Source organism: Entelurus aequoreus, linkage group LG05, assembly GCF_033978785.1.
Source record: "Entelurus aequoreus isolate RoL-2023_Sb linkage group LG05, RoL_Eaeq_v1.1, whole genome shotgun sequence".
Taxonomy (NCBI): Eukaryota; Metazoa; Chordata; class Actinopteri; order Syngnathiformes; family Syngnathidae; genus Entelurus; species Entelurus aequoreus.
The window spans coordinates 24,347,341-24,374,674 of NC_084735.1; the positions used below are offsets into that span (position 1 = coordinate 24,347,341).

The 27,334-nt window shown below is 41.1% G+C and overlaps 1 protein-coding gene and 1 long non-coding RNA gene across 2 annotated transcripts in view; one reads left to right on the plus strand and one right to left on the minus strand.

Annotated features, from left to right (window-relative positions):
• Positions 1–8,581, plus strand: part of nt5c1aa (5'-nucleotidase, cytosolic IAa) — a 46,261-nt gene extending 37,680 nt beyond the window's left edge. The window contains exons 5-7 of the mRNA XM_062047496.1: positions 401–523; positions 7,287–7,471; positions 7,536–8,581. Coding sequence (XP_061903480.1) covers positions 401–523; positions 7,287–7,471; positions 7,536–7,892 — 665 coding nt within the window. The 3' untranslated portion in view covers positions 7,893–8,581. The remainder of the gene's footprint in view (positions 1–400; positions 524–7,286; positions 7,472–7,535) is intronic.
• The window catches only part of LOC133650357 (uncharacterized), a 258,130-nt gene that overhangs the window by 43,920 nt on the left and 186,876 nt on the right, over positions 1–27,334 (minus strand). The gene's annotated exons all lie outside the window — the stretch shown is intronic.

Here is a 27,334-nt window from a genome sequence, read left to right on the forward strand (position 1 = left end):
GATTTTATCAGTCCGGCCCAAGTGGGAATAGATTTTCCTCCTTGCAGCCCCTGAGCTAAAATGAGTTTGACACCCCTGGCCTACAGCGTCGGAGTACACAGGTGAACTCGCGCAAAGCTCTTTGCGTAAAACTTTACCATATTTGGAGATATCCGCTGACATCACCACCGGGAAAAATTTCTTAAATTGGGGCAAATTTGGAGGAAGCTTGAAGGAAGTCAAGATTGTTTTATGAATATCTTTGGGACTTAGGCAGATCCCAAATACACAAAAACAAGTAACAATAGGTAAGAAAAGTTGGTTTTGCATAAGTTCTTCCCTTTGCAGCTATATATAGGAACTGCGTCCTCTGTCCTATGCACTTCTAACACATCTGTTTCCTTTTTGATCCTGTCGTCAGATCTGTTCATAGAGAGGTTTTGCATGACGGGTGGAAGCAGTCCTATCGGCTATCTGAAGGCCTGGCAAACCAACCTCTACCTGTCAGCTGATGCAGACAAGGTCAGGGAAGCGCTGTCTGAAGGTAAGAACACACAAGGTGTCAACCAGGGAGCACTAACGATGACTGACAATGACGGATAAGCTTAGTTTGAGTTCTTGCAAGAATGGTTGCTGTAATTTGTGCAATAATAACAAAGCCCGAAGGAAGTGAATTCAATCACTTTGACATTATCGATTATCAGCATAATAATTTATCAGAATGAAAAAATGTACAGAAGATAGACAATCATCTCAGTGGCCTTGTGGTTAGAGTGTCCGCCCTGAGATCGGTAGGTTGTGAGTTCGAACCCCGGCCGAGTCGTACCAAAGACTATAAAAATGGGAGCCATTACCTCCCTGCTTGGCACTCAGCATCAAGGGTTGGAATTGGGGGTTAAATCACCAAAAATGATTCCCGGGCGCGGCCACTGCTGCTGCCCACTGCTCCCCTCACCTCCCAGGGGGTGAACAAGGGTGATGGGTCAAATACAGAGAATAATTTCGCCACACCTAGTGTGTGTGTGACAATCATTGGTACTTTAACTTTAACTAAATAAAACTAAAGATTCTGCAAAGCTCAATTCTCTCCCAATCAGACAACATATCGACATCCTCTATGTTTAGAGCTTCCGGCATGAATTAAAAGTGTGTCCACATAAATCATCTCAAGGTGACATCATCATGTGACTCACACATGCACATACCCACATCAAGGCGTCCTTGACGTTTTCAATTAACTCTCAGGACAATTCCTCGTGCTTCCAGCATGCTGGATGTATTCAGTGTGTTTTATTAGAACTACAGTTATGACAGGTCCCATATTGTTTTTTTATTTTACAACTATTTTACAGAAGTCTCAGGAGTCAATCGTGTATTTAAAATGTGCTGGCCAAAATATAGCTTTGATGTTGGAATTCTGTTTATAAGTCCTTTTTGTACGCCTACTGAGAAACACACTATTTTGTGTCTGTGGCTAAAGAGCTGTTTTTCTTTTACATCTGTCTCCTAAAAGAGTGTGTCTCCAAGATTGATTGATTGATTGAAACTTTTATTAGTAGATTGCACAGTACAGTACATATTCCGTACAATTGACCACTAAATTGTAACACCCGAATACGTTTTTCAACTTGTTTAAGTCCGGGTCCACGTTAATCAATTCATGGTACAAATATATGCTATCAGCATAATACAGTCATCACACAAGTTAATCATAATCAGAGTATATTCATTGAATTATTTACATTATTTACAATCCGGGGGATGGGATGTGGAGGGGGGTTAGGTTTGGTTGATATCAGCACTTCAGTCATCAACAATTATATCATCTGAGAAATGGACATTGAAACAGTGTAGGTCTGACTTGGTAGGATATGTACAGCGAGCAGTGAACATAGTGAGCTCAGAAAGCATAAGAACAAGTATATAAATTTGATTATTTACAATCCGGGGAGGTGGGATGTGGTGGGGGGAGGGGGTTAGTCTAGGGTTGAAGTTGCCTGGAGGTGTTCTTTTAGTGCGGTTTTGAAGGAGGATAGAGATGCCCTTTCTTTTACACCTGTTGGGAGTGCATTCCATATTGATGTGGCATAGAAGGAGAATGAGTTAAGACCTTTGTTAGATCGGAATCTGGGTTTGATGTGGGTTGTGGAGCTCCCCCTGGTGTTGTGGTTATGGCGGTCATTTACGTTCTGGAAGTAGTTTGACATGTACTTCGGTATCAGGGAGGTGTAGCGGATTTTATAGACTAGGCTCAGTGCAAGTTGTTTTACTCTGTCCTCCACCCTGAACCAGCCCACTTTGGGGAAGTGGGTAGGAGTGAGGTGTGATCTGGGGTGGAGGTCTAGAAGTAACCTGGCTAGCTTGTTCTGGGATGTTTGGAGTCTAGATTTGAGGGTTTGGGAGGTGCTATTACGTACTGTATCCACTTTTTTACATATACACAGTAACTCTGCACTTGCACAGAGTAAAAGATGTAAGAACAATATGTAAAAGAGTGGGACAAGAGTACAAAAGAGTTAGCAACATTAGATATTAGCTATATGAGCTACAGCGTGAACAATACACAAAAAAAAATATTTACAAAAAAATAAAACGGCGTGTACTGTGAGCATGTTGCGTGTGATCTACTAACAATGCGTGTGCAATCTAAAAGTGGTGCAGATCAATATATATATATAATATATATCAAAATATACAAACCCCGTTTCCATATGAGTTGGGAAATTGTGTTAGATGTAAATATAAACGGAATACAATGATTTGCAAATCATTTTCAACCCATATTCAGTTGAATATGCTACAAAGACATCATATTTGATGTTCAAACTGCTGAAAATTTTTTTTTTGCAAATAATCATTAACTTTAGAATTTGATGCCAGCAACACGTGACAAAGAAGTTGGGAAAGGTGGCAATAAATACTGATAAAGTTGAGGAATGCTCATCGAACACTTATTTGGAACATCCCACAGGTGAACAGGCAAATTGGGAACAGGTGGGTGCCATGATTGGGTATAAAACTAAATTCCATGAAATGCTCAGTCATTCACAAACAAGGATGGGGCGAGGGTCACCACTTTGTCAACAAATGCGTGAGCAAATTGTTGAACAGTTTAAGAAAAACCTTTCTCAACCAGCTATTGCAAGGAATTTAGGGATTTCACCATCTACGGTCCGTAATATCATCAAAGGCTTCAGAGAATCTGGAGAAATCACTGCACGTAAGCAGTTAAGCCCGTGACCTTCGATCCCTCAGGCTGTACTGCATCAACAAGCGACATCAGTGTGTAAAGGATATCACCACATGGGCTCAGGAACACTTCAGAAACCCACTGTCATTAACTACAGTTGGTCGCTACATCTTTAAGTGCAAGTTAAAACTCTCCTATGCAAGGCGAAAACCGTTTATCAACAACACCCAGAAACGCTGTTGGCTTCGCTGGGCCTGAGCTCATCTAAGATGGACTGATACAAAGTGGAAAAGAGTTCTGTGGTCTGACGAGTCCACATTTCAAATTGTTTTCGGAAACTGTGGACGTCGTGTCCCAAAGAGGGAAATAACCATCCGGATTGTTATAGGCGCAAAGTTGAAAAGCCAGCATCTGTGATGGTATGGGGGTGTATTAGTGCCCAAGACATGGGTAACTTACACATCTGTGAAGGCGCCATTAATGCTGAAAGGTACATACAGGTTTTGGAGCAACATATGTTGCCATCCAAGCAATGTTACCATGGACGCCCCTGCTTATTTCAGCAAGACAATGCCAAGCCACGTGTTACATCAATGTGGCTTCATAGTAAAAGAGTGCGGGTACTAGACTGGCCTGCCTGTAGTCCAGACCTGTCTCCCATTGAAAATGTGTGGCACATTATGAAGCCTAAAATACCACAACGGAGACCCCCGGACTGTTGAACAACTTAAGCTGTACATCAAGCAAGAATGGGAAAGAATTCCACCTGAGAAGCTTCAAAAATGTGTCTCCTCAGTTCCCAAACGTTTACTGAGTGTTGTTAAAAGGAAAGGCCATGTAACACAGTGGTGAACATGCCCTTTCCCAACTACTTTGGCACGAGTTGCAGCCATGAAATTCTAAGTTAATTATTATTTGCAAAAAAAATAAAGTTTATGAGTTTGAACATCAAATATCTTGTCTTTGTAGTGCACTCAATTGAATATGGGTTGAAAAGGATTTGCAAATCATTGTATTCCGTTTATATTTACATCTAACACAATTTCCCAACTCATATGGAAACAGGGTTTGTACACTGCAAAAACTGCAATCTAAGTAAGATTAAATATCTCAAATAAGAGTGATATTTGCTTATTTTCTGTCTGATAAGATAGTTCTTCTCACTAAGCAGATTTTATGTTAACGTGTTTTACTTGTTTTAAGTGTTTTGGTCCTAAATGATCTCAGTAAGATATTACAGCTTGTTGCTGAGATTTGATGACCTTTTTTGAGTAAAACATGCTTGAAACTAGAATATCAACTGTTGCAAAGCTGTGTCATCAACACTCACAAGTATAAAACTACTTTTTTAAAGTAATAATTTCTTATTTCAAGCATTAAAAAAAATAAATCATGATTTAGACACAATTGTGTCTCATAATTAAAACAGATGACAGCCAAGTGGACTTTGCTGTTTTATTTTCAATGAAACAATAGAAAATACGTACTCATAAAGTAGTACAGTTGGCACAGTACAGTAAACTGACTATTTAAACATTTAACATGTGACATTTCAAACTATTTTGAACAGAGATAGTTCATGCACATTCAGATAAATTCTTCAAAATTACAATAAAAACATATTTGGCCGGGGGCTGTATATATGCGCACTAATTGACTGAAAGAGCACGCACTTGGCGCGATGATGTCATGTTATGGATGGGAATATGCATTTTTAGACAATATGATTTGCCTGAGCGGCTAGGAGACCCCGAGAGTAACAAGCGGTTGCCTTGTTGCCTTTCCATTAAGAACAATAAATTAGTTTTAGTATAAGTTTGCTGGTTTCAAGAAATTTAATGCCGAGCGCATATCATGTCAAGATAATGGCACTAGCATTTACTTAATTTAAGAATATTTTTCAACATATTGAGCAAAATGGTCTCTTTTTTCTACCAAGAAAAGTGCGCGTGTTATTAGTGAGAATGTACTTATTTTAAGGTATTTTTGGGTTCATTGAGGTTAGCTAATTTTACTTGTTTTGGAAAGTCTTGACAAGCCAAATTTTCTTGTTCTATTGGCAGATAATTTTCCTTAGTTCAAGTAAAATACCCCTAATTTTTTTTTTTTTTTCTTCCTGTTTTTGAACACTGACTTTTGCAGTGTAAAGGATTATTTTGCGTGCATACGGGGCTTTTTATCACGAAGATGATACTTTTCTGCACATTCTTGTTATCACGCTCCTACCTGTGTAATAATAATAATAATAATAATGGATTAGATTTTATATCGCGCTTTTCTATTGTTAGATACTCAAAGCGCTCACAGAGAAGTGGGAACCCATCATTCATTCACACCTGGTGGTGGTAAGCTACATTTGTAGCCACAGCTGCCCTGGGGTAGACTGACGGAAGCGAGGCTGCCAGTTTGCGCCTACGGCCCCTCCGACCACCACCTACCATTCATTCATCATTCATTTCACCGGTGTGAGTGGCACCGGGGGCAAAGGGTGAAGTGTCCTGCCCAAGGACACAACGGCAGCGATTTTTTGGATGGTAAGAGGCGGGGAGCGAACCTGCAACCCTCAGGTTTCTTGCACGGTTGCTCTACCCACTACGCCACGCCGTCCCTGTGTGCGATGTGTTGAACCAGCACCACACACCTATCATCCGTGACACATTTTCTGAATCGCATTCAGAGAAATATGCACACTGACACTTCATTCTGTGCGCGAGACACCCCAGCTTTAAAGTCTTGCCAGTTGTTGGGTTTGCCATTTAAAGGCCTACTGAAATTATTGTTTGTAATTTAAACGGGGATAGCAGATCCATTCTATGTGTCATACTTGATCCTTTCGCGATATTGCCATATTTTTGCTGAAAGGATTTAGTAAAGAACATCGACGATAAAGTTCGCAACTTTTGGTCGCTGATAAAAAAAGCCTTGCCTGTACCGGAAGTAGCGTGACGTCGCAGGTTGAAAGTCTCCTCACATTTCCCCATTGTTTACACCAGCAGCGAGAGCGATTCGGACCGAGAAAGCGACGATTACCCCATTAATTTGAGCCAGGATGAAAGATTCGTGGATGAGGAACGTGAGAGTGAAGGACTAGAGTGCAGTGCAGGACGCATCTTTTTTCGCTCTGAACGTAACTTAGGTACAAGCTGGCTCATTGGATTCCACACTCTCTCCTTTTTCTATTGTGGATCACGGATTTGTATTTTAAACCACCTCGGATACTATATCCTCTTGAAAATGGGAGTTGAGAAGGCGAAATGGACATTCACAGTGACTTTTATCTCCACGACAATACATCGGTGAAGCACTTTAGCTACGGAGCTAACGTGATAGCATCAGGCTTAACTGCAGATAGAAACAAAAGAAACAAGCCCCTGACTGGAAGGATAGACAGAAAATCAACAATACTATTAAACCAGGGACATGTAACTACACGGTTAATGCTTTCCAGCCTGGCGAAGCTTAACAATGCTGTTGCTAATGACGCCATTGAAGCTAACTTAGCAACGGGACCTCACAGAGCTATGCTAAAAACATTAGCTATCCACCTACGCCAGCCAGCCCTCATCTGCTCATCAACACCCGTGCTCACCTGCGTTCCAGCGATCGACGGAGCGACGAAGGACTTCACCCGATCATCCGTGCGGTCGGTGGCTAGCGTCAGATAGCGCGTCTGCTATCCAAGTCAAAGTCCTCCTGGTTGTGTTGCTGCAGCCAGCCGCTAATACACCGATCCCACCTACAGCTTTCTTCTTTTCAGTCTCCATTGTTCATTAAACAAATTGCAAAAGATTCACCAAAACAGATGTCCAGAATACTGTGGAATTTTGCGATGAAAACCGAGCTGTTTGTATTGGATACAATGTGTCCAAATACTTCCGTTTCAACAATTGACGTCACGCGCATACGTCATCATACATAGACGTTTTCAACCGGAAGTTTAGCTGGAAATTTAAAATTGCACTTTATAAGTTAACCCGGCCGTATTGGCATGTGTTGCAATGTTAAGATTTCATCATTGATATATAAACTATCAGACTGCGTGGTCGGTAGTAGTGGGTTTCAGTAGGCCTTTAGGGAAAGAATAACATTTCGACATTCTTTCACTGCGTGTGTTCAGGCATTGCGGCGGCCACCATGTTCATGCCAGACAAGGTAACAGAGGTGTCCGAGTCCCAGCTGAGGGTGGCGTTTGACGGCGACGCCGTTCTCTTCTCCGACGAGTCCGAGCGCATCTTCAAGGCCCACGGGCTGGACAAGTTCTTCGAGCATGAGCGCGAAAACGAGGACACGCTACTTGACCACGTATGTGCTTCTGAACAAACCTCCTCAGAATCACCCAATCACAATCTATCCTCTTTTCTGGAAGGGCCCACTGAAAGGTTTCCTGGAGGCCCTCGGGAAGCTCCAGAAGAAGTTTTACGCAAAAGGCCAGCGCCTGGACTGCCCGATCCGGACCTTCTTAGTCACGGCCCGAAGCGCGGCCAGCTCCGGGATCCGAGCCCTGAAGACCCTCAGGGCCTGGGGTCTGGAGATCGACGAGGCCCTGTTCCTAGCGGGGGCGCCCAAGGGCCCCATGCTGGAGAAGATCAGGCCTCACATCTACTTTGACGACCAGATGTTTCACGTGGAGGGCGCGACCGAGATGGGCACCGTGGCCGCGCACGTGCCTTACGGCATAGCGCAGAAACACAACGCCCGGCACAAGTCTGGCGTGGGCAAGTAGACAAGATGGAGCACAAACTGAACCTTTACTAGAAAGACACTTCTGTTGTAGGAATGTTTCTTACAAATGGTCTTATCTAGAGATGTCCGATAATATCGGACTGCCGATATTATCGGCCGAGAAATGCTTTAAAATGTAATATCGGAAATTATCGGTATCGGTTTCAAAAAGTAAAATTTATGACTTTTTAAAACGCAGCTGTACGGAGTGGTACACGGACGTAGGGAGAAGTACAGAGCAGTTGCGTCTCCCAGTCATACTTGCCAACCCTCCCGATTTTCCCGGGAGACTCCCGAATTTCAGTGCCCCTCCCGAAAATCTCCCGGGGCAACCATTCTCCCCAATTTCTCCCCATTTCCACCCAGACAACAATATTGGGGGCGTGCTTTAAAGGCACTGCCTTTGCGTGCCGGCCCAGTCACATAATATCTACGGCTATTTACACACACAAGTGAATGCAAGGCATACTTGGTCAACAGCCATACAGGTCACATTGAGGGTGACCGTATAAACAACTTTAACACTGTTACAAATATGCGCCACACTGTGAACCCACACCAAACAAGAATGACAAACACATTTCGGGAGAACATCCGCACCATAACACAACATAAACACAACAGAACAAATACCCAGAACCCCTTGCAGCACTAACTCTTCCGGGACGCTACAATATACACCCTCCGCTACGCCCCCCCCCCCCCAACCCCCCAACCCCGCCCACCTCAAACTCCACATGCTCTCTCAGGGAGAACATTTCCCAAATTCCAAGCTGCTGTTTTGAAGCATGTTAAAAAAAATAATGCACTTTGTGACTTCAATAATAAATATGGCAGTGCCATGTTATCATTTTTTTCCATAACTTGAGTTGATTTATTTTGGAAAACCTTGTTACATTGTTTAATGCATCCAGTGGGGCATTTCAACAAAATTAGGCATAATAATGTGTTAATTCCACGACTGTATATATCGGTATCGGTTGATATCGGTGATTAAGAGTTGGACAATATCTGAATATCGGATATCGGCAAAAAAAGCCATTATCGGACATCTCTAGTCTTATCCTCTAATGAGTTCCTGCTGCTTTAAAGCTGCAACAGAAACACCTGCTTGGGGTCACAAAATGATCCTCATTGTGAATGAAACCAGCCAGCTGTACCATAGGGCACGTGCACAGGTGGACCCGAGCGATGCTCAAGCACCTGCCCTTTTGCTCTCCATGAGAAAAGTGCTCTTTCTGCCGGAGCCATTTGTTTCTTCATTCATTTAACAGTAAAAACACTATTTGTAATAAATTCCTCCCAAATGCGTTTGATATCTGACAGGGCATATATTTGAGTTCTTGTGAAAAGTCCTTCCCAAACTGCTGTCAAAATGAGCTACCTTGGCATACTGAGCACGCGCTAAACGTTTTTGTTTTTTTAGTTAAATACAAAATTTGCTACCTCCTATCAATAAAGAGTTGATTTTGTCACTGGCACTATAAGTACGGTAAGTAATAAGCGGTTACTTTTTTTTCCTACGTTTTGATCCCTGGGGCTTAGTGCATACTTGCCAACCCTCCCGATTTTCCCGGGAGACTCCCGAATTTCAGTGCCCCTCCCCAAAAATCTCCCGGGGCAACCATTCTCCCGAATTTCTCCCGATTTCCACCTGGACAACAATATTGGGGGCGTGCCTTAAAGGCACTGCCTTTAGCGTCCTCTCTCACCTGAAAAGGAGACTATTATATACCGTATTTTTCGGAGTATAAGTCGCACCGGCCGAAAATGCATAATAAAGAAGGAAAAAAACATATATAAGTCGCACTGGAATATAAGTCGCATTTTTGGGGGAAATTTATCTGATAAAAGCCAACACCAAGAATAGACATTTGAAAGGCAATTTAAAATAAATAAAGAATAGTGAACAACAGGCTGAATAAGTGCACGTTATATGACGCATAAATAACCAACTGAGAACGTGCCTGGTATGTTAACGTAACATATTATGGTAAGAGTCATTCAAATAACTATAACATATAAAACATGCTATACGTTTACCAAACAATCTGTCACTCCTAATCGCTAAATCCCATGAAATCTTATACGTCTAGTCTCTTACGTGAATGAGCTAAATAATATTAAGGCTGCAGCTAACGATTATTTTTCTATCGATTAATCTATGGATAATTTTTTGATTAATCGGTTAATCTATAGATTATTTTTTCGATTAATCTATAGATTATTTTTCCTTTTACCGATTATTTTTTATTTTATTTTATTTAAAATGAAGATGAAAAAATAAATGTAGGCCAGTTTTTTCAAAAGGCATGGCTTTTATTTACAAAAAAAAAAAAGTATGGCCACTCGGTCAACATTGACAACAACATGACAAAATATTCTGTAACAACGTAAACATTTAAAACTTTTAACATTTAACAAAATTAAAAGTAGCTTATTTGTTTTTTAATGTGCAAATATAAAAGTAAACATCCAGTGCAAATCGTACTATTCTGCAATAGTATAAGCATTTCAAAAGTAAAAGTATTGCTTATTTTGCTTTAAAATGTGCAAAAATAAAGATAAACATCCAATACAAAAAAGTGCAAAACGAAATATTCTGTAACAACAGTGTAAACATTTCAACAAAAGTGAAAGTATTGCTTATTTGCTAAAATGTGCAAAAATAAAGATCTGCTCGACGCTGAAGCGCTGACTACATGCGCTCTGAATACGCACTGCTGATTGGCTGTTAGCGCTTTCTGTGTACCAATCAGATGGTTGTGTGGGTGGGACAATGCTGCGTGCTGAGACAGAAGCAGAAGGAGCAAAGCAGCTTGTTAAGACTTTAGCTTTAGCTTAGAAACTCGTTCGGTGCACCCCCGTACCGAACCGAAAGCCCTGTACCGAAACGGTTCAATACAAAACACGTACCGTTACACCCCTAGCAGGTACAAATGACACATTCATGTTTTTGTGTAATGATGACAACGTATGCTCACGCGGACGATTGACTGGTTGAAGGTTTTCTTTTCAAATGTTCGTTCATAGCCGTTGTGCTGCTATGATAGGCCATTTCCGCTCGACACGGTGTGCATACAACAACATTATTAGGCCGTGTATTGAAATACTCCCACACTTTTGACGACTTTTGGCGTGCTTTTCCCCCTCGCTCGCACCGTCTGCTTTGCGCTCCGCCATGACGGTAGTGTGACGTAAATATGCGACGCGTCGACGCACAAAAACGCCGTCGACGTATTTACGTAACAGATGACGTCGATGACGTCGACTATGTCGACGCGTCGTTTCAGCCTTAAATAATATTATTTGATATTTTACGGTAATGTGTTAATAATTGCACACATAAGTCGCTCCTGAGTATAAGTCGCACCCCCGGCCAAACTATGAAAAAAACTGCGACTTATAGTCCGAAAAATACGGTATGTCTCCGTTATCCACAGGTTTATCTATAACCCATAAAGTAGGCAGGCACGGAGCTATTTCTCAGCGTGTGTGTATTCCAGCCGGCACGTTAATACACTGACACACAACATCTGGATTCCCATCATGCATTGCTTCAAAACTACGGCAAGTAGTAATGTCCAAAAACATAACAGAGAAGAAGCAGAAGAACGAAGAAGAGACATGGTGAAGACGAGTAAGAAGAAAAAGTACGCTTGCAAGTTCCAAAATGATGGGGAAAAATAATTTCAGTTCATCCAGGACAGCTCGAAGGGGAAGGGGTATGCTGCCTGCACATTTTGTAGATCAGACTTCTCCATTGAACACGGTGGCCGAACGGATATACTCATTCATGAACGAATTATTTATATATATATATAAGAAATACTTGAAAATATATACATCCCCCGCTACCCAAAACACCCCCCACCTCCTGAATTCATAGGTCTCAAGGTTGGCAAGTATGACTTAGTGGCCTTGTGGTTAGAGTGTCCGCCCTGAGATCCGTAGGTCGTGAGTTCAAACCCTGGTCGAGTCATACCAAAGACTATAAAAATGAAAAATTACCTCCCTGCTTGGCACTCAGCATCAAGGATTGGAATTGGGGGCTAAATCACCAAAAAATTATTCCCGGGCGCGTCCACCGCTGCTGCTCACTGCTCCCCTCACCTCCCAGGGGGTGATCAAGGGTGATGGGTCAGATGCAGAGAATAATTCTGCCACACCTAGTGTGTGTGTAATCATTGGTACTTTATGAAACGATTCTTCTTTGCTGTCGGCCATAACACAAGAAATAGTTATCAACAGACACTGGTGAGGTGTGTTATTGTTTGTGCTACAGCACCATCTTTTGGACGAGTTTGCTCACTGCAGGTGCTGCAGTGATTCTCAAACTATAATACTCGGGCTCAATCTAGTGGTACGCCAAAGAACCACTTGATTAAAGTACAGTGTTTTATTTGACTATATTCACTGTGTATAATATTACAGTGTCCAAAAGTATTAAAAACACTTGTTATATAAAACCACTGCCTCGTGTCTAATAAATACTTAGGCCTACTATATTTTAACCTTGGTAATTATTGTGGTACTTGGAGAGCCAAGTATTTTTTTGAGGTGGTACTTGGGGAAAAAAGCTTAAGAACCACTGGTCTACAGTGTTTCCTTCCGTTTAGTGCGTTCAACCGGAAGTACAAGTGCCGGTCCGTTTTCTACTAATGTTTCTACTCGCGTGGATTCTTCATTCATCACGCTAAGCAAGGTTTGTAAGTTTTTACAATATTATTAAAACAATTCTTACTTACTAAACCGTCCCATGTTTGATGTCTGTAGGAGTGTTTTCATGCATATTTGTATGTGCTACCGTAATGTAATCGGCATTAGCAAATATGCTAGCATGTTTACAAAGTGTCTGTGTTAGTATTAAACTTGGAAAATTGCATTTTTTTGGTGTCGTTTCAGTTTCGTTAATTCACCCAAACGTCACCGTTGAGTTATTGAGTCTGTTTAGCTGACCGGAGAGCTAGCTTTAGCAGCTAGTAGGTGCATGATGATGATGTCTGTTTTGTTTGATCAGCCATTTTACTGCCGTGTTACAGGAACCGTTTAGAAACAATTACCATATTTTTTGGATTATAAATCGCAGTTTTTTTCATAGTTTTAGTGCAATTTATACTCTGGAGCGACTTATGTGTGAAATTATTAACACATTACCGTAAAATATCAAATAATATTATTTATCTCATTCACGTAAGAGACTAGGCGTATATCAGCAATCGTCACGCACACACACACACGTCAACCAATAAAAATTTGGCGGGGGCGGGTCATGGAAGAACTGCATTGTGAAAAAAAAGATGCTACCTGCTACTACTTCCGTACCTATGAAAATTGATCATTTCAACATTGGCGGTAACTTATGAAAACTGAGAAGGGCTTTAAGGCAGTCCTGGGAGCAGTGGTTGATGGAAGGAGAGCACAGCTTCACGGCAACCGGGAGAATGCGCCATGCAACTTTTCTGGATGTCATTGGATGGATCGACCAAGCATGGGCTTCAGTGACAACCGAAACCATCCTGTCCGGATTCAGAAAGGCCGGAATAATTGGAACTGCAACTGACGATGACTCTGACGTAAGCGACGTACCGATAGAAGAGGAAGCGGCGCATTGTCTACCTTTGGAGCGACACCGAGGAGGAAGATTTCATGGGATTTAGCGATTAGGAGTGACAGATTGTTTGGTAAACGTATAGCATGTGTAGTGGATTGTCCGAAGCTTAAACAGCAACAAAAGTGAGTTTAGTACAAAAAGTTTATTTACCCATAGTAAAAAGTGCAAAGTTGGATTAAGCTGTCCATGCAGACAAACAAACGTCCTCCGGAGGACACAAGAATCAAGCAATCTTCCAGAGTCCTGGTCTCCTGACCATACCCCAAAGTCCCGTTGTTTTCGACATGTTTGTTTTGCAACATCCTTGAATCCCTTAGTCATGCTTAGACAATCAAAACATTTCGTAGAATGGTCAGAGCGACTCCATATACAACTTTGTCCTACATCTGGTTCTTCAATGGTATAGAATAGAAGAGAAATGAAACAAGCAGACATTCTTGATAGACACGAAATATAGCTCAAAGGTCAGAAATTCTACTACACATGTTCTATATGTTATAGTTATTTGAATGACTCTTACCATAATATGTTACGTTAACATACCAGGCACGTTCTCAGTTGGTTATTTATGCGTCATATAACGTACACTTATTCAGCCTGTTGTTCACTGTTCTTTATTTATTTTAAATTGCCTTTCAAATGTCTATTCTTGGTGTTGGATTTTATCAAATAAATTTCCCCCCAAAATGCGACTTAACTCCAGTGCGACTTATATATGTTTTTTTCCTTCTTTATTATGCATTTTCGGCCGGTGCGACTTATACTCCGGAGTGACTTATAGTCCGAAAAATACGGTAAAGGTACGTATGTAATTAAACATTTACAAAATCTTTCTGTGTACCGTATTTCCTTGAATTGCCGCCGGGTATTTAGTATGCGCCTGCCGAGAATTACCACCGGGTCAAACTCGTTTCTCAAAATAATTAGCGCATGCTTGGAATTACCGCCGGGTCAGAATTACCACCGGGTTTCGCAAAATATTATTTTTATTAGCGCATGTCTAGAATTACCGCCGGTTCAAACTCGTTTCGCAAAATAATTAGCATATGCCTCGAATTTCCGCCGGGTCAAACTCGTCACGTCACGAGTGACACTTCACCTGTCATCGTTTTCAAAATGGAGAAGGCTGATTTCAATCATTTAAAATCGCATGAAGGGAAGAAGATTAAGAGCTATTCGGTAGGATTTAAGGTCCAAGCTGTTGAATTTGCTAAAAAGAACACTAAGGAGGGAACTGCTCGAAAGTTTGGGGTAGATGCTCGCAGAATAAGAGAATGGTGTAGTATGGAAGGTAATAATGTTATTTTAATTGCCTTTTCAGACCCAAACAAAAAGAACTCCCGGTGTTGTGCCGGATAATGCACCCCCGCCGTAGAATGCACCCCCTGACGGGAGTGTTATATCAACTAAAGCCCACACTTAAAGTTTCCACGTGCAAGTAAAGTAAGTAAAGTAAAGTACCAATGATTGTCACACAGACACTAGGTGTGGTGAAATCTGTCCTCTGCATTTGACCCATCTCCTTGTTCACTCCCTGGGAGGTGAGGGGAGCAGTGGGCAGCAGCAGTGCCGCGCCCGGGAATCATTTTTGGTGATTTAACCCCCAATTCCAACCCTTGATGCTGAGTGCCAAGCAGGGAGGTAATGGGTCCCATTTTTATAGTCTTTGGTATGACTCGGCCGGGGTTTGAACTTTGAAAGTTTGAAAGGGGACGGCGTGGCGAAGTTGGTAGAGTGGCCGTGCCAGCAATCGGAGGGTTGCTGGTTACTGGGGTTCAATCCCCACCTTCTACCATTCTAGTCACGCCCGTTGTGTCCTTGGGCAAGACACTTCACCCTTGCTCCTGATGGCTGCTGGTTAGCGCCTTGCATGGCAGCTCCCGCCATCAGTGTGTGAATGTGTGTGTGAATGGGTGAATGTGGAAATACTGTCAAAGCGCTTTGAGTACCTTGAAGGTAGAAAAGCGCTATACAAGTATAACCCATTTATCATTTATTTATAACTCACAACCGATTGAATCTATTTAAAAAAGTTATTTAATAAGAAGCCAAAAAGTGCAAAAACAATAATGTTCGTGTTGGAGGAGTTGTCAATGACTGAAATATGAAATCCGTGCTGCAGTCGCTGCTGGGCCACAACATTAGGTACACCTGCAGACTGCAGCACGGATTTCATATTTCAGTCATTCACAACTCCTCCAACACGAACATTACGGACTTTTTGGCTTCTTATTAAATAACTTTTTTAAATAGATTCAATCTTGCACGTGGAAACTTTAAGTGTGGGCTTTAATTGATATAACACTCCCGTCAGTGGGTGCATTCTACGGCGGGGGGTGCATTATCCGGCACAACACCGGGATGATTCATTGTGCTCTAAATTTTATTGCGGCTTTAAGCGATGTCACGATGGTATCCTTACATCACACTCAAATTTATAAGCGCATGCTTAAATTTACCGCATGCCTTTGGTAAGCGCCGGAGTGAATAGAGGTTTTAAATTAATTACCGCCCCGGCGCTAATTCAAGGAAATACGGTAAATAACTAATTTCACAACGTATATACCTGCGGCTTATAGTCCTGTGCGTCTAATGTAGTGTGGACGCTATATTGTTCGGAAAATACGGTATTCTGAAAGATATTTTTGTTTTCTAACCAGGAAGCATGTAGACAATTACAGCGTGAGGAAGTTCACATCAACACTAGTAATGAATAATGGCTTACATTTTTGTTTTCAGCACGGTTTAAACAGGAATAGCAATTTCAGTGAAAACAAAGGTTGCGTGTGCACCGAGGAGCACGCGACATTAAGAGTCGTGCCCGACTACCTAGTGGTAGTGGAAGCATTATTTGATGGCTATCCATCCATTTTTCTACCGCTTGTCCCTTTTTTTTAAATTGTTTTTGGGGTTGCGGGGGGTGCTGGAGTCTATCTCAGCTGCATTCGGGCGGAAGGCGGAGTACACCCTGGACAAGTCGCCAACTCATCACAGGGCCAACACAGATAGACAGACAACATTCACACTCACATTCACACTCTAGGGCCAATTTAGTGTTGCCAATCAACCTATCCCCAGGTGCATGTCTTTGGAGGTGGGACGAAGCCGGGGTACCCGGAGGGAACCCACGCAGTCAGAAAGATCCCGAGCCCGGGATTGAACCCAGAACTACTCAGGACCTTCGTATTGTGAGGCACACGCACTATGCCTGTCTTAATGTGCTAGCTCTACATCATATAGACCAATCAATCTACGTTTATTTATATAGCCCTAAATCACGAGTGTCTCAAAGGGCTGCACAAGCCACAGTGACATCCTCGGCTCAGATCCCACATCAGGGCAAGGAAAAACTCAACCCAATGAGCTACAATGAGAAACCTTGTAGTGGACCGCAGATGTGGGGACCCCCCCCAGGGGCGACCGGTGTAATGGACGTCGAGTGGATCTAGTTAATAGTGTGATAGTCCAGTCCATTTGCGGGGCCAGCAGGAGATCATTTTGAGTGGAGACAGATAAATAGTAGATATGTCCGATAATATCGGCAGTCCGATATTATCGGACGATAAATGCTTTAAAGTGTAATATCGGAAATTATCGGTATCGGTTTCAAAAAGTAAAATTTATGACTTTTTAAAACGCCGCTGTACGGACGTGGGGAGAAGTACAGAGCAGTTGCGTCTCCCAGTCATACTTGCCAACCCTCCTGATTTTCACGGGAGACTCCTGAATTTCAGTGCCCCTCCCGAAAATCTCCCAGGGCAACCATTCTCCCGAATTTCTCCCGATTTCCACCCAGACAGCAATATTGGGGGTGTGCCTTAAAGACATTGCATTTGCGTGCCGGCCCAGTCACATAATATCTACGGCTTTTCACACACACAAGTGAATGCATTCATACTTGGTCAACAGCCATACAGGTCACACTGAGGGTGACGTATAAACAACTTTAACACTGTTACAAATATGCGCCACACTGTGAACCCACACCAAACAAGAATGAAAAACACATTTCGGGAGAACATCCGCACCGTAACACAACATAAACACAACAGAACAAATACCCAGAACCCCTTGCAGCACTAACTCTTCCGGGACGGTACAATATACACCCCACCCCCCTCCCCCCGCTACCCCTTGACTCAAAGCCTTGGCCAGCTGTTGACTGCGGTTTGTTATTTTTAATGAAGGGAGATTTAAATGTAATGTAAATGTTTGCATTTCAATATATAGTATGGCAAATTTCCCAGAAGAATGCGTAAAAAAAAGTTAAGTTTTTTTATTTTCATTACAAATTGCCATTAAAGGAGTCCTGCTATAAATGTTTTCTAACAGTTAAAACACTTTCTTGTGGTCTACATCAGTGTTTTTCAACCACTGAGCCGCGGTGCACACTAGATACAGTCTGGTGTGCCGCGGGAGATTATGTTTATTCACCTATTTGGGTTAAAAATATTTGTTTTGCAAATTATGTGGTGTTGAGTGTCGGTGCTGTCGAGAGCTCGGCAGAGTAACCGTGTAATACTCTTCCATATCAGTAGGTGGCAGCCGGTAGCTAATTGCTTTTGTAGATGTCGGAAACAGCGGGAGGCAGTGTGCAAGTAAAAAGGTATCTAATGCTTGAACCAAAAATAAACAAAAGGTGAGTGGCCCTAAGAAAAGGCATTGAAGCTTAGTGAAGGCTATGCAGAACGAAACTAAAACTGAACTGGCTGCAAAGTAAACAAAAACAGAATGCTGGACGACAGCAAAGACTTACAGCGTGTGGAGCAGCAGGCGGCGTCCACAAAGTACATCTGTACATGACAATCAACAACAAAATAGGAAAAGCCACCAAAACAGGAGCGCAAGACACTACACACAGAAAAACATAAAAAAAAAACTCCAAATAAGTCGTGGCGTGATGTGACAGGTCGTGACAGTACTTTGAGACAAGAGCTATAGTGATGGTTAAAAGTCATATTCTACAATTGCCAGATCGACTTTTTACCGTCAACATCGACTACTGAGTTTAATTTTTTAATGTTTTCTTCTGGTGGTGTGCCTCCGCATTTTTTCAACGCAAAAAATGTGCCTTGGCTCAAAAAAGGTTGACAAATACTGGTCTACATAACATGTAATGTTGGTTCTTTGATCAAAATGTTGCATAGGTTATGTTTTACAGACCGTCTTATATGCTACTTTGTAGTAGAAATGGCAACAGCGGAGGATGCACGTGCATGTACGAGCCAGTCTGCCCCACAAAAAGAGGATAGAAAAAAAAGAAGGAGCTTATTGACTACACCGTGAGACTACAATGCACTAGCATTTTAGGTACATTTCTACCATACATGGATATATCGCTGACGTCACCGGTGCAAAAAAGGTCACAGGTTCTACGGCTCTTTGGAGGAAGTATTAAGGAAAGCGAAATTTTATAAATACTGTATCTCCGCAAAGTTGCCATGGTTTGATTTCAAAATTGTGGGACATATGCAGCTCCCAAATACACAACAGCAGGTACCAATAGGTAAGAAAAGTTGGTTTTGCATAATAAAGCCCCTTTAAAGGCCTAATGAAATGAGATTTTCTAATTTAAACAGGGATAGCAGATCCCTTGTATGTGTCATACTTGATCATTTCGCGATATTGCCATACTTTTATACTTTTGCTGAAAGGATTTAGTAGAGAACATCGACGATAAAGTTCGCAACTTTTGGTCGCTGATAAAAAAGCCTTGCCTGTACCGGAAGTAGCGTGACATCACAGGTTGTGGAGCTCCTCACATCTGCACATTGTTTACAATCATGGCCACCAGCAGAGAGAGCGATTCGGACCGAGAAAGTGACGATTTCCCCATTAATTTGAGCGAGGATGAAAGATTTGTGGATGAGGAAAGTGAGAGTGAAGGACTAGAGGGCAGTGGAAGCGATTCAGATAGGGAAGATGCTGTGAGAGGCGGGTGGGACCTGATATTCAGCTGGGAATGACTAAAACAGTAAATAAACACAAGACATATATATACTCTATTAGCCACAACACAACCAGGCTTATATTTAATATGCCACAAATTAATCCCACATAACAAACACCTCCCCCCTCCCGTCCATATAACCCACCAATACAACTCCAACACCCACACAACACACTCAATCCCACAGCCCAAAGTACCGTTCACCACCCCAAAGTTCATACAGCACATATATTTCCCCAAAGTTACGTACGTGACATGCACATAGCGGCACGCACGTACGGGCAAGCGATCAAATGTTTGGAAGCCGCAGCTACGTACTCACGGTAGCGCGTATCCAACTCAAAGTCCTCCTGGTAAGAGTCTCTGTTGTCCCATCTCCACAAGCATGCGTATCCAACTCAAAGTCCTCCTGGTAAGAGTCTCTGTTGTCCCAGTTCCCCACAGGCCAATGGTAAAGCTTGACTGTCATCGTTCGGGAATGTAAACAATGAAACACCGGCTACGACGTAGCCGCTACGTGTTTGTGTTGCTGCAGCCGGCCGCTAATACACCGCTTCCCACCTACAGCTTTCTTCTTTGCTATCTCCATTGTTCATTAAACAAATTGCAAAAGATTCACCAACACAGATGTCCAGAATACTGTGGAATTTTGCGATGAAAAAAGACGACTTAATAGCTGGCCACAATGCTGTCCCAAAATGTCCGCTATAATCCGTCATCATACCGAGACGTTTTCAGCAGGATATTTTTTAAAATTGCACTTTACTAATCTAACCCGGCCGTATTGGCATGTGTTGCAATGTTAAGATTTCATCATTGATATATAAACTATCAGACTGTGTGGTCGGTAGTAGTGGGTTTCAGTTGGCCTTTAAATAAAAATAAAAAAAGTGGCTTGAATCTACATTTATGTGTGACTAGTAAGCGTCATAACAATAACTGTTCTACAAATTAGACAAGTTCACCAAAAAAAACAATTATTGTGATGAAAGGTGGGTCTTAAGTAGTATTAATTGTGAACTGTAGACTTTTTTATATTTATTCAATTTGACCATCTGCGTTCGTATTTGTTAACAATATAAGGTGAAAATATACTTCTGGGATTTTTATCACAATGATTTATGAATAATTTCTGCAAAAGGTGGCCTTTTTTTCCTCTCTTGAGCACCTGCCCCCCCAAAAAATGTATGTGCACGTGCCTGAGTACAGTACAAATTTTAGATATAATAGTTCGCTAGCATACTAAATACATTTTATATTACTGGGAATAGCAATGCTATCTTGTGACACCAGAACAAATACTTTTCTTTGAATGCAGCGTTAGCACAACTTGGTGCATTTATTTGTACTGATTAGCGCCATTAAACATAGAACATGAACTCTCATATTTTCTCATTTGAGCCACACGTGCAAAATGTGAAGACATCTTATAACTTCCGTCTAGCGCACGGGTGTCAAACTCAAGGCCCGGGGCCCAGTTGTGGCCCCGCCATTTCATTTTATTTGGCCTTCAAAAGCCTGGAAATAATATGTATCAATAAAGTACTGTAACTTTTCTTACTACCGTATTTTTCGGACTATAAGTCGCTCCGGAGTATAAGTTGCACCGGCCGAAAATGCATAATAAAGAAGGGAAAAAACATATATAAGTCGCGCTGAAGTATAAGTCGCATTTTTGGGGGAAATTTATTTGATAAAACCCAACACCAAGAATAGACATTTCAAAGGCAATTTAAAATAAATAAAGAATAGTGAACAACAGGCTGAATAAGTGTACGTTATATGAGGCATAAATAACCAACTGAGAACGTGCCTGGTATGTTAACGTAACATATTATGGTAAGAGTCATTCAAATAACTATAACATATAGAACATGCTATACGTTTACCAAACAATCCGTCACTCCTAATCGCTAAATCCCATGAAATCTTATACGTCTAGTCTCTTACGTGAATGAGATAAATATTATTATTTGATATTTTACGGTAATGTGTTAATAATTTCACACATAAGTCGCTCCTGAGTATAGGTCGCACCCCCGGCCAAACTATGAAAAAAAGTGCGACTTATAGTCCGAAAAATACGGTAAATGTATTATTTTTTTCTATTTTGGGAGAAAAAAAAATCTACTCAATGTCATCTCAAATTATGTTAACTTAAATATTGTCTAATTATGCAAAATTATATTATCAAACATTCAAACCATTTTCCTAAAAAGAAATAAATACTAATAATAATGATTTCAAAGCAGGGTATCCATTAAATAGTGCAATGTAAAAGTAGCAATAGATTTATGGGAACATTTTGAAATTTACTGTGGTTTTTACAGCATTTTTCTCTAAATGAAAAATAAAACAGTACTTTTTTGACTGTAATAAACTTGTGATGCTGTTTTGGCATTTACAGTAATACACCGAAAAATCTACAGTTGTAGATTTGCAGAAAAAAAAACAAAAAAAAAACTGGCAGCTCAGGTACCAAAATTTTACTGTAAAATTGCAGTTTTTTTTATTTACAGTAAAAAAATGTTTTTTAATTTTACAGTAAAATTCTGGCAACTTAGCTGCTTTTTTATTTATTTATTGTTTTTACCATAAAAACAGCAGTACTGTTTTTCCATTTAAAGTAATATATTCACAATTTTGAGGGGAAATTATTGCAACTAACCATATTTTTTTTTACATTTAAGTTTTTAAAAATAATGCATAAAAAATGTGTAATAATAGCATTCACTGTTAAAATCGGCCCTCTGGGGCCAAGCATAAGTGCGATGTGGCCCTCAGTGAAAACGACTTTGACACCTCTGGTCTAGCGGATCGTGTTTCTATCGAGCAATGCATCAAAACTGAGGCGTATGCAGGAGGTGACTATATCAAAGTTTCAAATTATTTCAGCACGTTTCAGTTCGATGCCTGCAAACTCCACCGGAAAGGAGGATTTGCTGGTAAACACTGATTAAAAAAAAACAGAAAATTGAAAAAACATTCAAGAAAACAGCAAGGAACTCTAAAGATGTATTAAAAAAAGTCATTAAATGTCACTGTCTCTGTTCACCATGGGGTGGCAGCAGTGTAATGCTCAGAGTTCTGCTAGATTATGTTTAGTTTTTGTTTATACTGTTTTCATTTTGAAAGCATGTTGCAGTGATGTCATTTGCATCCATTTCAGTCTGACAAATGTCTTCTCATCTTGTGCCCCTTATCTATTTAAGACAGATCCTCCCGTCTCCATTAAACACACCCGGAGATATATGTGCTAATATTCCCTGCATCTGAAATTGATCCTCCCAACACAATTTGGCCGATAAAAGCCAGGAAGCGATCATGCGTCGGCAGCTGCAGGCGACGGCCTAGCGTCTCGGCACTAACGGCACCGCAGGGACCCAAAGTGTTCATTTAAGGGTGCAGAATAATGGACAAAATAAATGTGCATTTCATGGCATGGAGCCAGTTGGCTGCAGAGCCAGCTCCTACACATGGAGGCTGCCTGCCAAGCGCATGCATCAACAGACAATATCCATCAGCTTGAAGGCATCGGGGGGCATACAGTAAGATGATGGCTTTGTGCTTCATTATACCCAAAAAGGTCCCTGGGGAGGACAGTGTGACTCCTCTTATAGGACACCCCTTTTGCATTCTCCTGCTAGTGTCCACAAAAGTGAGGGAGTCAGTAATTCCAATAAAGAGCAGTGTTATTGTCAGACTTCACCTATAATCACATACTATATGGAGCCTTTAATGGTGCAGGTTAAAAGTCACATATTTCTAAATAGGACTTCTGACTGCAGATGACCTTTTCATACTTGTGGTCTGCACCCTGATGGAAAAAAATAAAACAGCGTATAGGAATGCAATTGTCGCGTACCTGGGGTCGCACAGCTGCGATGGTTGTGTTAGTGTGAAGTGAGGCAAATTATATTTATATAGCGCTTTACAGAGTGAAACCTAATATCTAAGTAACATTTAAAGTAGTGTGGGTGGCACTGGGGGCAGGTGGGTAAAGTGTCTTGCCCAAGGACACAACGGCAGTGACTAGGATGGCGGAAGCGGGGATCGAACCCGGAACCCTCAAGTTGCTGGTACGGCCACTCTACCAACCGAGCTATACCGCCCCGTTCTCACAGACTCCGAAGAACAAGCAGGAAGTGGCAGGAGCGGCTTGCAGGTAAGAGTCCATTTTAATTCCGCAAGGCAAAGACGCGAGAAAAACAAAAAACGAAAACTGAACAACATGAAATACTTTACTAAGGAAAAAAAACCTACCGTATTTTCCATACTATAAGGCACACTTAAAATCCCTTTGTTTTCCCTCAAAACTCGACAGTGCGCCTCGTAACCAGTTGCGCCTAATGTACGGAATAATTCTGCTTTTGCTTACCGACTACCTCAAAGCAATTTTATTTGGTGCATGGTGTAATGATAAGTGTGACCAGTAGATGGCAGTCAAACATAAGAGATATGTGTAGACTGCACTATGACGGCAATATGACTCAAGTAAACAAAACCATGTTATATGTTCCATTAGAACATTACACACGGCGCTCAAAAATCTATCAAAATGTTTTAGTACGACTTTGGTAAGCTATGAAGCCGCACCGCTTGATGGATTGTACTGTGCTTCAACTTATGAGTATTATTATGGTGTGTGTATAAGGTAAGATATATTATCTGGCGTTTTGTTTCGCAATATTATGCAAAAGCAACTTTTCTTACCTTCTGGTACCTGCTGATCTGTATTTGGTATCTGCATAAGTTCTGAAAAATTGTGTGCCTTCGCCTTTGTAGCCGATGACGACACCGTAGTCGATACGCTTGTTTTTCTCTATCTTCTTGTTATGTCGCCATTTGTAATTGTCATAAAGTACCGTATTTCTCGGACTACAAGTCGCGTTTTTTTTTCATATTTTGGCCGGGGGTGCGACTTATACTCAGGAGCGACATATGTGTGAAATTATTAACACATTACCGTAAAATATCAAATAATAGTATTTAGCTCATTCACGTAAGAGACTAGACGTATAAGATTTCATGGGATTTAGCGATTAGGAGTGACAGATTGTTTGGTAAACGTATAGCATGTTCTATATGTTATAGTTATTTGAATGACTCTTACTCTTATGTTACGTTAACATACCAGGCACGTTCTCAGTTGGTTATTTATGCCTCATATAACGTACACTTATTCAGCCTGTTGTTCACTATTCTTTATTTATTTTCAATTGCCTTTCAAATGTCTATTCTTAGTGTTGGCTTTTATCAAATAAATTTCCCCCAAAAATGCGACTTATATATGTTTTTTTCCTTCTTTATTATGCATTTTTGGCCGGTGCGACTTATACTCCGGAGCGACTTATACTCCGAAAAATACGGTAGTGTAAAGTTCTTACTTATATATGTCAGTAAACTCACCATGAAAGCTCTAAAACCTACCGGTGTAGTGAGTTTACATTATTCATCCAAGGAACTTTAGTTATTAGAGAGGACACATTTCCGGCCTTGTTGTTGTTTCCGAATGAGAAGATGCTGCTCAGTTATTGATTGGAGTAAAGTCTGAATGTCATTAAAACAGTTAGCTCCATCTTTTGACACTTCTTCCACTCCCGTCCTTGCACGCTACACCGCTACAACAAAGATGACGAGGAGAAGACGCTGTCGAAGGTGAGCCACGTAAATAAGACCACCCACAAAACGGCGCATCCTGAAACGACTGTCTGAAAGCGGCTTGAAGATGATCTGTAAAACATCATCTATGCAACATTTTGACCAAAGAACCACCATTACATGTTATGTAGACCACAAGGAAGTGTTTTACATTTAGAAAAAAAAAAAAAAAAGACTCCTTAAATGCGCCCTATAATCAATCCATTGCGCCTTATATATGAAAAAATAGACCATTCATCGGCAGTGCGCCTTATAATCCGGTGCGCCCTATGGTCCGGAAAATACGGTACAAAGCATGGCAAAAACAAGAAAACGCAAATTGTCGCGTACAGCGAGCATTGACCCAGCGACGAGTGCTAGGTGACTGAGGAATATAAAATAGAGTGATAAACTAAGGAGACAGGTGGGACTACTAATCATAAACCGAAGAGGGGTGTGTCCATTTAGTGTCCAAGGCAACAAAGAAAAGTAAGCAAAGGGAAAAACGCGCTGGAACAGAACGAGACTCAAGCATTGGAGAACCGTAACAAACATAATGTGAGGCATGACCTCTCAGGTCATGACAGCAATTAACCTATAAAAGCTGCAAGCAACTCCGGATTCACGCAAGTCGGCAGAAATGCGTGACGGATGCGGTCACGTCCTTCCCAATGTGCCGACCCGCCATCAAAAATTCAGGAAGATCGGATAAGGTGGAAAGAAGTTATGACCATTGTCATTTCCCACCACAAGGAGGCGATATTGGTGTCGATATCAATGTTTAGTCATGATCAGTTCACAGTATTCAGTTTGGAAGGAGAACTGATCATTTAAAGTCAAGTAATGACGTTTTGATGGTTGAGTGCAAGGAGCAGATTTTGGCGCCGGGCTACGCTAAACCACGAATGGGTACTAATAGGTACCCATCATAATATAAAGTAATTCTTATCTCAATCTGAATTTGTGTAGCCGAATATTAAATGTTGACAGTTTTATGGCGAGCCCTCAATTTAAAGTTTGGCACAATGCCACGCCCACATCCTATGACGTAGGCAAAAATCCTTTGCAATTCATCATTGCCCGTCAGTCTAGTATCTGTAATTTTAACCGCGACTCATTTGGTCAAAGTTGGGTTGTCTCCGATAACAACATTTTTGATACTTCTCGATCTTTTTTAAAATAAAGGGGACCACAATAAATGATCATTATTGGCTTTATTTTGAAGCCCCATTAAAAACCTCTACAGGCCTTAGTGGCCACATGCGTGGACAGCACCTTTTAGCTCTTATTTCCAAAATTGTGTACACTACTGAATTGGGGTCTTATGCCGACGTATGGACACTTATACTGCCATCTGGTGGTGTCAGAAGAGTATAACACACAATGGAATTTGGAAAAAAAAAGTGCAAAAATAAAAAGTTGCATGTCACTACACATGAAGTACACGTTTGTGTACTTATGGACTAAGTACATCATATTAAAAGATGATTTTTAGTTTTTATTCTAATTAGGGTCCAATAAGCGCAAATAGCAAAGAGAAATAAAAAAAGCATGTAAACCAGGGGTCCCCAAACTTTTTGACTCCGGGGCCGCATTGGGGTAAAACAATTTGGCTGGGGGCCGCGCTCTATATATATATATATATATATATATATATATATATATATATATATATATATATATATATATATATATATATATATATATATATATATATATATATATATATTATATGTAAATGTGTGTGTATATATGTCTATGTCTATATATATGTCCATGTATATGTATATGTGTATATATGTATATATATATATATGTATGTATATGTGTGTGTATATATGTCCATGTCCATGTCTATGTATATGTATATGTGTACATATATGTATATGTGTATATATATGTCTATATGTGTGTATATATATGTCTATATCTATGTATATGTGTATATATATGTATATGTGTATATATGTATATGTGTCTATATGTGTGTATATATATATAAATATATATAAATATATATCCATCCATCCATCCATCCATCTTCCTCCGCTTATCCGAGGTTGGGTCGCGGGGGCAGCAGCCTAAGCAGGGAAACCCAGACTTCCCTCTCCCCAGCCACTTCGTCCAGCTCCTCCCGGGGGATCCCGAGGCGTTCCCAGGCCAGCCGGGAGACATAGTCTTCCCAACGTGTCCTGGGTCTTCCCCGTGGTCTCCTACCGGTTGGACGTGCCCTAAACAC